At 39.6% G+C, this 14,860-nt stretch overlaps 1 protein-coding gene across 1 annotated transcript; it reads left to right on the forward strand.

Moving 5' to 3' along the window:
* Window positions 1–311: 311 nt before the first annotated feature.
* LOC114362195 (uncharacterized) lies at window positions 312–14,106 on the forward strand (the record flags this gene model as incomplete). Its single annotated transcript, XM_028317491.1, has 9 exons — window positions 312–397; window positions 841–903; window positions 7,258–8,044; window positions 8,826–9,007; window positions 10,037–10,154; window positions 11,172–11,415; window positions 11,713–11,943; window positions 13,275–13,491; window positions 13,953–14,106. Coding segments are annotated over exons 1-9 (2,061 nt in total), but the record flags the coding sequence as incomplete, so codon positions are not given.
* Window positions 14,107–14,860: the final 754 nt, after the last annotated feature.

The following is a 14,860-nucleotide window of genomic DNA, read 5'->3' on the forward strand; positions in this document are numbered from 1 at the left end:
TATGTTACCGGAAGTCAAATTGATCAAAAAAATAACTTTCAATTGAAATAATAATATATAATAACATTTTCTTATAAAATAACTTAACACGCATATATTTTTATATTCTTTTGTATTTTTCAACTAATTTTATAAGCTTCCCCCCAGCTATATGTTTATGGATAACAAAATGTAACTCAGTTGTTACTTTAAGATTACTCTACGTCATAAAATAATTTTCAGATTTCCCAGTTTAACAAAGAATTTTTTAAATTTCTAACTAAAAAGCTGTGGTTTGTTTTGTTAGTTAAAAATGCGTTTTATCTATTTTTAATTCCGATTAATCAACTAAAATGAAAAAGTTTTTGTACGAGTATAAAGCTTTGAAAAGTAAATCCGAGACAGAAACGTCAAAAGGGTAAACAATTAATTCAAATTAATAACATTTAAGTTTAAAACTACCCTACATTTGTATTTGTGTAGAATTTATAAGTACATAACGCTACGCTTGCATTTAATTTGGTGCGGTAGACCGATCCGCCTGTGACCGCGCCGCGACAGACAGACAAGCGACACAAGCGAGGTCCGGCCTAACTGGCGCGGATGAAGTGGATCACCGGAGCGCAACGAAAAGTAATTTGTACAAAAAACTAAATTCAGCTCATTGCGAATGGCGTGCCGTTCGTGATGTTTTGTCTGACCGCACAATATATCGGTGGTCATTGTTGCTAGTTGTTTTTTGTTGCGATCGGACTTCTAATGCGCCGGTAATGCCCGCGTGCTCGCGTAGACGCTTTCAATTTTAAAGTTATTCACATTTACGTATAGTTACTTAGACTGACGGATAGTTTTTGTATGTAGTGTAAGAAATAGACGAAAAGTGGATTCGCTGCAGGACATGGGAGTCTTCAAGTGGCTGCGTCGGTAAGTACCTACATATTTCCCTACCTACCTGTACAGTGCACAAGTGTTTTGATGCAATACTTTTCGCCTAACGAAAAATATTGAAACTTGTCTTGTAAAGGTCAAACTTCGGTATTCTGCTTTTAATTTACTTTCCATTTTCACGGTTTTTGCCTGAGTCAGTGCTATACTGTTTTTATTTGGGGTGACTGAACTTTCTGAGCCTTTAATAATTAGTATAATTATTTTAAAACTGGTCTAAAAATCTCTTATTTATTCATGCAGAACACCTAAATTTATTTTTGATCCTACTCCTAATTAATTAATTAATTAGGTATTTATTAATGTATTACATTCTTTAGTTTAGAGGAACGTAGCAAACCCTAAAAGATATGAATGAGGTTCCATAATTTTGTAATTGTTAATGTTAGATGTTAACTAAGTACCTATAGGTTTGCTACACCCTCACAGGGTCAATGTATGAATGCATGTATACCTGTATGTACTGAATATGTTAATGCAAATGAATAAATAAATAAATAACTTAAATTATCTTTTTTATCTCAAATTCTAAAATAGTATAATTTATAAAAGGGTTGTTTTATTATTAGTTTATTTCAATCAGCTGATACTACCTTTTAATTAAAAAATCTTGTAAGCGATGAATTATCCAAAATCCCTATCTAATTACTCAGAAAATAATATAAATGTTTGGGTCTTAAATTAATTTCCAATGGGGTTAGTTACATTGAAGGTCCTTTAAATAGATTTGATGGATGGATATGAAAGCTTGAAAAGTTGTGAAATTATATTTTAAAAAGTTATGATTATCATGTAAAATTGAAATTTAAACATAATTTTATAGTAGGTATTTAATGGTAAGGCCCTTACACATTTACCCCCTTATTAATAAAAAGTTACACACTTGTTGAACACTGTTTTAAAATGACATTTCCATACTAAACATCACTTTAAAACGAGCATGTAAGTTTTATTAGTAAGGGGGTTAGTGTTCTTATTGTATTTTTTCTGATGAATAAATCCAGGATATAAGCAGAGGAAGGACTGGTCAGTGAGAAACTTATAGTCCACTCAGATTACTGTTCCCTTATATCATTATTTCTGTTAACATTACCTAAATGTTTCTTTATAAATTCAAATCTTTTATTATCACAATAATTGTTTTATTTGAATAATGTGTGTATTGAAAGTAGTTTTTACCAGCTTTTTACTCATATTCAATTTGATATTTTTTTATGTTTCTTTAGTGTTATAAATACAGGATAATAAATTCAACATATTCTCCACTAACAATAATAACACTAAAATGGAAAGTGCGTTTCTAAATACGCGCTCAAATTGCATTAAGTAGATTACAAATGATTGGTCATTTTTGTAGGCTGTGAATTCAATGGGTACAGGTTTTAAAAGTTCAAATAACTCATAATAAAACATGTTACAACGTCCGACAATAGCCCGTCTGCGGCATTGTGGCGGCATGATGTAACTGTCTCCACCTAGACCACCGAATCATCAGTCCAAAGCTTTTCAATGGTATGGTCTCAATACATGGAGGCCATGCATTGTGCCGATCCTCCCGCGAGCCCATTGTTGCGTTTGATGCAGTTAATTAAAACATTTGTGAGGTACCGCTTAGGGGCTTGTGCGATCATTGACGATATGCAGTTAGGCCTACTTAGTACGTATCTGTCGGGTTTAGCCTGAAGCCTATCGAACATCGCGATCGGCATCGGCAATCACTGGGAAAGAAGTGCCGCGGATCTATGGCTTACCAAATCTACCTTGGGATGTTCCTTAGGTATGTAGGTATTTAATACTAGATGACATGGTGAACTTCGTACCACTTAGGTACGTCTAATTGTTTCTCCCTTATTTTCTCACCGTTAACATTTCCCTGGACTAAGACAAACATTTGAAAACCAAAATTAGCTAAATCGGCTCAGCTGTTTTCGATTTTTAGCGAGCATAACGAAGAGCAATTCATTTTTATATTAATTAGCTTTTCGAACGCGTGTAGAGAACTGTAGACCATATAGGTACATAATTATACCTATCGTCGAACAATCCTGAATAAAATTTCAGCAATACGTAGTATGAAACATACTAAATTCCGACGCGCTTTTACAGTATCAGTCATTATTGTTGGCCCGATCAAAAATTAAAGAATTCTTTTTCTTTATATTGATGATTCACTGTTTCACTGTAGTTGCAGATACGCATCTTCAGCCTTGTGTTACCAATCCTGATATCAAGGTTTGATTTACATTCCTTTCTAATTGCAAACTTCATAACTAGATAAACTAGCGTTATACATTTTATTTACCTCTATACTTAACTAGTTAGAATACCTTTTACTTGAACTACCAATTTACTGAGGATTTCCTCGTGAGTCAATGATGCGTACACGCGTTACCTATAACTTTCAATCAATTTCCGACGTAATATATTTGTAAGTCCCTGGCCACACGCATCCAGTTCACTCCAGCCTGCTGCCGGATATCGTCTGTCCATCGTTTAGGCGGTCTTCCTCTGCCGCGGGTGTTGTTGCGGGGTCTCCACTCCACTTGGCCAGGGACAGAAAACGGTGGAGGGTTGAAGAGGAGGCCTATGTTCGAAGGCGAACCCAAAGGCTGACATAGATAGGATAGATAGATATTTGTAAGTAAATTACTGCTAAAGTAATTATTGTTTCACCTGTACAGAAGTCTTGTTAATGAAGTCACGAAGAATTAGTTGTTTGCCAATTATTTACGATATGAGATAATTGCAAAAATTGACGCAGAAATAGGTTGACAATTTTGTATGGGTCATGGACTCATGGATGAATTTATGCCGGATATGGACACTTCGCAAATGATATGGCGAAAAATTCTCAACAATAACTTTGATCAAATGATATCGGATCTACTGACACCTTTGATTGCATAAGCCGAGATAACAATAAGATTAAGAATGCAAAATAAGTCTTCTATTAATCAATGACATAATAAAGTCAAGAAACAATGCCTGCTGCTGGTGATTGAACTTTCTATAAAGTGGTTTTCTGTGTTTTGAAATACCAGCGACATGTTCGATTTGTTTTGAGATAAAACTAGCCTTTATCGATTAACGAGGAAAGGGGAGGGCCCTATTTTGTGGTAGCCATTTTGCTTCATTGGATCACTATCCTGAAATTAATTCTTCTGATTAATTTCGGTGCGGGTCCAATGACAGTTTAACTTTCCTCCGGAATAAGTAGATCTGGCTACATAGAAGTTGCAGCGGTGGGAACGAGAGGTGGGAATTGACCCGATCCTGAAATTAAACCACCTTAAGCAGTATAAGTAGTAGGTATGCATAGTAATCCATAGTGAAGAATCCCTTTTCATCAACACCAGCAGGTATTACATCAGAAGTTATGTCTGCTGAAACGAATACGAGTATAAAGCATAATTACTAACATCATGATACTTCACGAAAGTTATTTATTTATTGATTCACCTTTCGCGTAACATCTTTGTTGCAAGACTTTGAAAACCGACAAGAACTTCTGCACGAATAAGTAATTTCGCCCGACAACAAAGCGGCATCGGCGATCATGGTCGTGATTGATGCCTCCGTTAATTACCCGATTGAATCGAAACCTCTCATCGGAATCGATCTAAAACAGTATTATTGAAATTTCACTTTCACCAAACTATTTGTTGATCGCAACCGAATTATTTTCTTATTGCGTTCAAATACCTAAATTGATGGCTGGACAGCTTATTTATGTAAGCAATGTTATCGTCGTGTCACTCAAAACTCTTGATATTCAAGATGCTTTCTATTTCAATAATACGTTACGCAACTCATTGTTTGTGTACCCTTCACATTATTTCTAAGAGTTCCAAGTTAATAGGTTAATCAATGTTGCTGATAAAATCTTTATTAATTGTAATTAAAGTCCATCTAACGGGACCCGAAATGCCATGGATCATAAACCATGAGCACCTTTTTGCTGTCGACACGAACATTTCCGCGCCTGAACGTCTTGGGACACGCTATAGAGACAATACGGAAAACTGTACAAAAACATCGATTATAAAGTTGATCTGGGGGCACGGCAGTGCCCCCGCCAAGTCGAGCGCGAAGCAAACACTGCCGTACCATCCTTTACTGGAACCATTTCGCCGCATTTTTAGGCCCCTATTTGAGAACCTCTGGATAAGACCAGAACGCAGAAATTTTCGTCATCTAGTAAGCTATAATCACATACTTTAAATCCAAAATTTCAAGTCTGTAGGTCATTTAGTTCCGAAGTTAAGCGAAAGCAAAGTTTCACATTTACGACACTCACTCACTCACTCACTCACTGATGATCATCAAAATAGAACTAGTACTTCCCATTAACTCAGAGGGCTGAAATTTGGTACAGAGTTAGGGTTTAATGGCCACATAAAGGGAAAACTATAAAAACTAGGAAAATCGAAGATCTGGAGTAACCACATTCATAATCAATACTACTCCGGCCCCGTGGTGTTCGCCTGTATCGCTCACCGCTAGATGGCGCTAGCACTAGCAAGCGGTGTCCAGATTTTTTTCCTTTCTGGAGAAAGTCGTCGATTAAGTTGAATGTTGTGTAATTTGCATTTCGTTGATTTCGTTTATTATACTGTAAGGTTCGCTTAGGTTATGTTATTAAAACAATTCTGATTCGTTGTCCATTTTAAAGGTCGTTGAGTTTATTTGTGTTTAATATCGTAAAAAAATGTCGATAAAACGACGACGTTAAATAATTTTGCCACTTTCTACAAAAAGAAGTGAAATCCCACCAAAAACATTCTGTAAAAAACTAGCCAAGTCTCGATGGAGCTGCTTGTTTATCTCTAAAAAGTAATGAAATCTAGACAAAGTCGTGCCAAGTCTATGGTTCCTTACTGCGATTTCTTTATTATTATAGTTAATGTTGTGTGACTTGGCCGTTGAAGGGTGACAAAACCAGGTGCTCCATGACACCATTGCACCAATCTGTCGCCAGAACCGCTACCCATTGACGATGGAAAATTGCCACTTGGAAAACGTTGATTCAACAATAACCAGTCAATTGTAGGTTCAGTAAAGCTGCGTATTTATAATGTATGATTATCTTAATAAAGATTGTTCAACGGCCAAGTCACACAACATTAACTATAATAATAAAGAAATCGCAGTAAGGAACCATAGACTTGGCACGACTTTGTCTAGATTTCATTACTTTTTAGAGATAAACAAGCAGCTCCATCGAGACTTGGCTAGTTTTTTACAGAATGTTTTTGGTGGGATTATTTTAATAGCATCTCTTTGAAGAGATTTTTGTTCTTCCAGACACTTATCTAATAAGACCATCTTCATGTTTTTATTCAAAATGTTATATATCAGTCGGTGCCATTCTTCTTGTCGTGTCGACAACAAACCTACACAGCGTCAGCTCAAAACTCCCTGGGGTTTCTTTGATGAGTTAACTGATAGTTATCTTCAGGTTAATTATTTCCAGGCCATGTATCAATACTTTGTGATCAGTTGATCAGTTTCTCACATAAACTCTATTCATTTACCTAGTTGTTAAATTCTAGAGTTCTTTTAGTCTTTTATGCCTTCTTGTCTTTACAAATAATCTGAAGTAGGTACATCGTAGGATTGGTGCGTCCTGCTTTTGTTTTTACCGATAACATGAAATTACTGATATCAAATTAAACCGGTTTCAGATATGCAATAAAGATAAAGTAACCAGCTTGTTAGTTTACTCATTTGTTATTATGTTTGTGTGTATGCAGTTCGTATTGTAGCAAAACAGAACCTAATTCAACAACATTACGATACCTTGATGCACCGCGTCTACATAAAGTTGTTAAAAAAGAATAAATATAATATATGCTCTGCTCTGTATCGGCTTACGAAAGATTTTAAATAAACTAGAAGAAATGATCGTAGCATTCATCGTAATTAAAATTGCCTTTTACTTTTTAATACATAGATTTCTTTCAATATCGTTGTCTGAGAAACGCGGTAGAGAATACATTTTAAGAAACATTTATAATTGCCTAAATGTACAATTTTAAATAAGAATGCTGTAAGTAGTAAGGTAGTTACTTTTAATAAATTACACCTTCCAAATGTCGACAAGTCCTTGAAAACTTATGTTTTCCCCGAAACGACAATACGTTCCAACATGACAAATCCATTCGTTTACATGACTGGTACAATAAAAGTCCATTGGCCAAGTAGATCACGTCTCTCTTGACCCGCGACATTTCCACGCTTTATGCCTCGACGCGATCCAAATTATTGGAAGCGAAAAAACCGGAGTTAATCTAACCGGATGATGATCGATTATAACACCAAACACTTTTGCAGGGAACGTGTAACGGTGACCACTCGTCACGTGAGTCCCGAGCCCACGACTCCAGAAGAACAATGCCCAAAGAGTGCCTCGCAGGTGGGCACCATACGCACCGAGGAGTACAAGCGGGACTTGGCAGAGTTCCAAGCGAGGAGGTCCGCGGGAAGCAAAGACCTACAAGTCACACCCTCTAAGAAGAAATGCGGCCGCCACTCGCTACCGGTCTCCTGCACAGACTGCGCAGAACACGATAACACATTCAACTACGAGAAGAAATCCGCCGTCAAATACAAGAAGAAAACCCACAAACGAATCAGAAGCGCCATGTCGGAAGAGAAGATTTACGACGGCCTCCCAAACATACAATTTCTGTTCCAAAATCAAGTTTTTATGCCCGGAAATATGCTGGCGACGTCTACTTACTCCGAACCACACAAATCGCGGCGAAATTCTCGGCAAAGATGCTACAGGCCGCCAGATCCTGAATTCCAAGCCCAAAGGCATATAGATTTTAAAGACGAAGATCGCGTGGATTCTCCAGAATTCTGCAAAAAGAGTTCCTTGCCTTTCGACCTGAGGAACTTTTTGGATGGTACTAGAAGTGATGTGGAGGAAGTAGACGGTGCGAAGTCGGGGGGAGACGTGAAGATATCTAGTCAGTTATCATCAAACGGCGTTAACAATGACAGCGGGGAAGATAAGCTTTGGGAGGTGATGAGCGAGCTGAAGAACTTAGATCAGTGGGCAGACGAGCAACTGCAGCCCCGGTCGCCGAATACGACCAAGTCTGAAGACAGCAAAGTAAGTATCATAATTAATATGGGGTTAAGATTTCATAATTTGTTCCTTTGTTTACGTAACTTATAGATCACAGTTTAGTCAGTGAGTGACATTGTCTTCGGTAAATCTCACTTTCTAATCAGTTATGTAATGGTCAAATTGTCCAGTAACTTTAAAAATAAATTTGCCTGGCAGATCCTAGCCTTAGATAGACGTTACTGGTGTGAGTTGGGGAAAGGATGTCCAGCTGTGGAACAAAAACAAATCAGACTTCTAATAAAAGTGGTGCAAAAATATTAAAAGTGACTTTAGATGAAGTAATTGCTTGCTTCTGAAATATATTGTGTTAACGACGGACAACTACGGAACCCTACACTGCGCGTGGCATGACACGCACTTGGCAAATTTTTATTTTACTTTGCTTTACTACGTTGCGGTTCCAATGACAGTTTAACTTCCCCCGGGACAAACTTGACCTTCACTGGTTGGGTTTTTATTGGCGTTCAAGCTGTAGATCCTGGACCGTTGCAGTGGTGGGAACGAGAGGTGGAAATAGTCCCGTTTTTATGCTTTACTATGTTGTATTTTAAGACTAGCGGCCGCCCGCGTCGTACGCTTGGATCCCGTTTTACCTCCTTAGGGGTTGAAATTTGCAAAATCCCGTCTTAGTGAGCACTTACTTTCTAAAAGGAACCCCCATGCAAAATTTTGAGACTCCTAGCACTTGTAGTTTCTGAGATTTCGTGATGAGTCAGTCAGTGGCCTTTCGCTTTTATATATTTGAAGATGTGTTCCTTCATAGAGTGACACAAGCGCATTGGGGCTGCCGATCGCGAGCGCAAGCAACCTAGACGTGAGCTCAGACAGAAGTAAGGTGTGGAACCACGGCCGCTGGGGCGTGGTCCCGGTGCAAATCAAGAGGATGCCCGGTGTCACCGGCGAGCATGTCAGGAGGAAACGGAACACGGAGATAAACATATTGAGGTATGTTTTAAAGCTTTTCTCCATCAGGAACCCTAAATAATTCGATTTTTTTTTTACTTTATTAGTTTTAATTTTATAAGTCCCTAATGGTGGAAAATCGAGTTACTACGGGAACAGGATAATTATTATTGACGGGATTGCTACCATGCACCTTATTTACGAGCCTCTGATATTTCGGCACTGTTGCATGGTACATGGTATCAATGCCGTCAATAATAATTATTCTGTTAGTGACCATGAAAGTTTAAAACATACGGGAACAGGATTTACTTTTTTAACCAACTCCAAAAAAGTGGTTATTTATAATCTAAGTTATGTGAAGACAACTACTACGTTTCTAACCATAGCCTATGATTGTGCTAGTTTTATTTTATCAAAAGTTTAATACACATTTATTAGTTTGGTTGTTGTTACTTCTTCAATAGTGTCTCAAGTACCGTAATTGGTTTAGAAAATGTTTTCTCCTTAGAAATGGCGTTCTTTATTGTTTCTTTAGCGAGATGTCATTCGAAACTGAATTAATGAATTGAGTGATTTATAAATGCACTCTCCATGGCGCTGTGATTGAATGATATCAATGTTTTCACTTGTTAAAGCAGTTAGATGACAGCATTTTCGATCAAATTCTTAGTTTCTCGACTCAAGTTTCGTACCTATAACAAGTAAGTAGTAGCTGTTAAAAAAATACAAATCTTTCAATGCTTTAATCTTTTTGCTTAAAACCACACTGGGGATAGTTCTGGAATAGAGGCCACGGCAAGCGCAGCGTGAGACGTGGAAATGGAAATCATTGGGGGAGGCCTTGTTCAGCAGTGGATGTTCTGTGGCTGAAATAATGACAGTGTTTCTTGCGCTGCTTCTTCTCAGCACTGGCCCATAATATTACTGTCTCGAAGCAGTGGTAGGGTTGGGACGAGTAAAAGTGATCTACTTGCAAATAAACGATTTTTGATTCTGAAAACGATGATAATGATTTTACCACTAGAACATAGAGAGGCAGTTAATCAGTTCTTCTCTTTTTTTTTGCAGAAAATGTCGCCATCCTAACATCATCCTGCTAATGGGGCTGTATCCCGACGTGCACAATAACGTGCATATCGTTTGCGAGCGCTGCGTCGATACATTGTATGGCATAATACACGTGCAGGTGAGTTTAATGCATTTTCGACTTTGTTCTTATGACTTTATCGTCCACAATTTTTATGATGATATACCAATGAAAGCTTTTTCTGCGATCAGAAGTTCAGAAGAACTTTTATACTTATTCTGTAAATGTCTGAATATAATATCTCAAAAATATACAGTGGTATCTTTGTTTTCTCTCTCGGTTTGGTCTCGATTAGTTTATTTTGTAACAACTTTAAAATTATTAATACTGAATGCTAATTTAATCTGTTTAAACTTTAGCAAACCTAAGAGCCAAGGTAAGTGAAGTTTAATAATAATTCCAGATTCCCATACTTCAAAATAATTACAATGATTAATTGTTTCATTTACATTCCCACGATATTTGTATTGCCTTAGCTTAGTATGAAAGGTTGAACTCTAAACTATACATTGTTAGTTTTTACTAAGTAAAAAAATCATTCACTTTGCATATTCTGTCAGTCTTTCCGTCATAATAACGCAAAAACATTCCTAATATGGTAACATAAATTCCAGAAAATTTACATACATAAAATTGTAGTTGTGCCCTAGAGCTTAATTAAAGACTAAGGATACAAAAACTTTTTCTGAGATCAAACATGTATGAAATCGATTGTTAGTCAGCTATTACCATACGCTTAGTAAAAAAAGAGCAAAAAGCATCGGCGAACGGCGCTTGAATGCCAGAAATCCTATATTTAGCGAAACTAATTACATAATATCCACATGCTTGTTTTTATAGTTGTAAATAAATACTACGAGTTGAGAGTAACACTAACTACCATGATTAGTTCTTCCTACGCTAGTAAAACGTATTTGCCCCATATTAGCATACTTTCGCGCGTCTATTGAATGCACATCCGATTTGCACCTTAGTGGTACTAAAAAGCTAATTGTTCCACGCAACCGTTGTTTTCATTCACAATTTCATTGCAATATCGAACTTAGCCTACCTACCGTAAGTAGCATTTACCTTGTACCTTTTATCTACTGCGAAAGCTCTTTTGTTTTTACCCAGGGCCGGATTCTAACCGCCCAAATATCGGTGCGCTACGCTCTGGACATCGCGAATGCTCTGGTCTTCCTTCGTATGCAAGGATACGTGCACAGCGAGTTAAGCAGCCACAGCATCATGATAACTGGCCATGACGCGGCCAAACTGGCCGACCTTAGTCCGTGCCTGAAACTGCCCAAAGCTAGGGAGAGGCGAGATAAGGGATACGAGATTTACTCGCCGGAGCCGCAGTATGCTACTATTGAAGGTTAGTCAGAACTAGAAGCAGAACAAAGATACTCGTATTTGCTATTTCCTTGGGTTCGTGGTTAATAGTCCCAAGAAGAAGAAGCTACTGCTTGATGACATGTCCTTTGATTTGAATATACCTGTCGACTAAAGCCTCCCAAATTGTGAATAAATTGTGTTCTTTGAAGCACGAAATCATCAAAACTCAACAAAATCAAGTTGATTAAATTATAAAGCCTGCAATGTTGTACTTGTTATAAGTTCACAAAAATTTTACGACCTGAAAAAATGCCTAAACTTCTTACATTTCGTACAGATACGCGCGAAACCAACAGCGCGGAATGCGAGCCTCTCATATCGGAGCGTTCGTCAGAGGCGTACCTGACCTCCCACGCGGTGTCAAAGGACTACCTGACGTGCCGGAACTCTGAGCACTACCGCTGGCAGGCGCCAGAACTATTTGAGCCAGATGAGGAGGGCTTCGTACATGCGTGTTCTCGCAGTGATGTGTACTCGCTCGCGCTTATACTGTGGGAGTGCTGCAACGGTGAGTCTCCTATCTCTAGGACTACTGACGTGACGGAACTCTGAGCACTACCGCTGGCAAGCGCCGGAACTATTCGAACCAGATGAAGAGGGCTTTGTTCACGCGTGTTCTCGCAGTGATGTGTACTCGCTCGCGCTTATACTTTGGGAGTGTTGCAACGGTGAGTCTCTCTCCTAGCTCTTAGGACTACTGACGTGCCGGAACTCTGAGCACTACCGCTGGCAGGCGCCAGAACTATTTGAGCCAGATGAAGAAGGATTTGTTCACGCGTGTTCCCGAAGTGATGTGTAATCGCTCGCGCTTATACTGTGGGAGTGCTGCAATGGTGAGTCTCCTAGCTCTTAGGACTACTGATGAATCGGAACTCTGAGCACTACCGCTGGCAGGCGCCAGAACTATTCGAACCAGATGAAGAGGGCTTTGTTCACGCGTGTTCTCGCAGTGATGTGTACTCGCTCGCGCTTATACTTTGGGAGTGCTGCAACGGTGAGTCTCTCTCCTAGCTCTTAGGACTACTGATGAATCGGAACTCTGAGCACTACCGCTGGCAGGCGCCGGAACTATTCGAGCCTGATGAGGAAGGCTTTGTTTAGTATAGGCGCACACCGTTGATTTTTCGTCGGCCGATAGTTTAGTCGGGCAGTTGATCAGTATGGGCATGTATGGGTGTGCGCACACTACGCCGATTCGATTTGGCCGATTCTTCATACAATTTAAAATCGGGCACAACTATCGGGCAACTAAAAATCAACGGTGTGCGCCTACTCTTACGCGTGCTCCCGTAGTGATGTGTACTCGCTCGCGCTTATAATTTGGGAGTGCTGCAACGGTGAGTCTCTCTCCTAGCTCTCCGGACTACTGATGAATCGGAACTCTGAGCACTACCGCTGGCAGGCGCCGGAACTATTCGAGCCAGACGAGGAACGCTTTGTTCACGCGTGCTCCCGGAGTGACGTGCTTTCCATTCCTCGCTTCTCTATTTGAAGATGACATATATTTCGTTCAGCAGGTCCAGAAGTTAAATAAGATGCCCATAGCCGGACATATTATTCAATTTTATCTTTGTGTAAGCCTAGGCGCTGACCACCGACTTTTAGTCTGCCGATAGTTGGACCCGATTTTAATTTGTATGAAAATCAAATTGGTGCAATGTGCGCACTTCCATACATGCCCATATTGATTAACTGCCCGACTAAACTATCGGCCGATAAAAAGTTAGTGGTCTGCGCCTAGGCTAACTTGATGCTTAGAAAATGTAGTAGGTAATTTAATAAACATTTAAACCTAAATTATTTACTTCCATTCACTAACATAACTCATACCACTTCCAGCTGCGCTCCCATGGAAGACACTATCCTACGACAAGCTCAAGGAACTCTACGTGCTATGGAAGACGGGCATCCGTCTACCGAACAACGGGACCTACCCGGGCAGTCTGCTGGCCCTGCTGCAAGGCGGGCTGAAGGTGCAACGCGGGGAACGCATAGACCTCGCCGTAATGCAGGACACTTTGCAGAATGTTAAGGTAACAGCACAGAATAATAATAAGTACTACGTACAGAACATTTTTTTCGCGAAGGTATTTAAAAAAATGTATGCTCAATGTCATTAACAATATGGTGTAGTTTAGCTTGTCTCAAGAGTCGAGCACCATTTTGTTGACAAACGTCAGTGATCGGTTCTGCGCCGAAGCCATAAGGCTGACTTCGGTAAAATGATGTGTGACGTAAGGTGCCTAACTGCGGAAAATGGCGGAGGAAATACATGAATTGAAGCATGAATTATATTTTGTGTTTCTATTAATATTCAGGCAGTTAAAATACTGCACAGTATTAATTACACCACCGTTTTATATTAGTTTGTCTTTACAATGCAATTGGGTGAAGAATACACGTGCGTGCGTCAATGCTGGCTCGTAATTGTCCTGTCGATTAGATATCTAAGGAGGTGTAGTCGCGCGCGTTTTGTTTTCGATGCAAACTCGCGGAGATGAACAGGCTTGGTAACAGTACTATTTATAATATTTATAAGACGGGCATCCGTCTGCCGAACAACGGGACCTACCCGGGCAGCCTACTGGCCCTGCTGCAAGGCGGGCTGAAGGTGCAACGCGGGGAGCGCATAGACCTCGCCGTGATGCAGGACACTTTGCAGAATGTTAAGGTAACAGCACTATTCATAAGAGCTCTACGTGCTATGGAAGACGGGCATCCGTCTGCTGCACAACGGAACCTAAAGTCTAAAGTACGCCGAGCACGTATAATTTCGTCCAATGACCCCAAGCTACCCATCCTTATCGCTAGCGCGTAATTATATTGCTGTCGCGCTCGGACACTCACTGAGGCCGCCCGTCGCACAGTCGCGACAGCAATATAATTACGTGCGAGCGATAAGGATGGGTAGCTTGGCGTCATTGGACGAAATTCTACGTGCTCGGCGCCCGGACTTTACCCGGGCAGCCTGCTGGCCCTGCTGCAAGGCGGGCTGAAGGTGCAACGCGGGGAGCGCATAGACCTGGCTGTGATGCAGGACACTTTCCAGAATGTTAAGGTAACAGCACAGAATAATAATAAGTACTACGTACAGAAGGTTTTCTTCACGAAGGTACCTATTTAAAAAAAAATATGCTCAATGTCATTAACAATATGGTGTAATTTAGCTTGTCTCAAGAGTCGAGCACCATTTTGTTGACAAACGTCAGTGATCGGTACTGCGCCGAAGCCATAGGGCTGACTTCAAAAAATGGCGGAGGAAATACATGATTAAGCATGAATTATCATGAATAATATTTAGTACACCATTTTCTTTATTTTTTTCCATCATACACAAGAATACGCGTGTGTGAGTTATGCTCGTTCGTATGTGAGGCCTTGTCGAATAGTAATCCCACAGTAGATAAATCAAACAGTACGGAAGC

Source organism: Ostrinia furnacalis, unplaced genomic scaffold (genome assembly GCF_004193835.3).
Source record: "Ostrinia furnacalis isolate ACB-3 unplaced genomic scaffold, ASM419383v2 OfSCF6279, whole genome shotgun sequence".
Taxonomy (NCBI): Eukaryota; Metazoa; Arthropoda; class Insecta; order Lepidoptera; family Crambidae; genus Ostrinia; species Ostrinia furnacalis.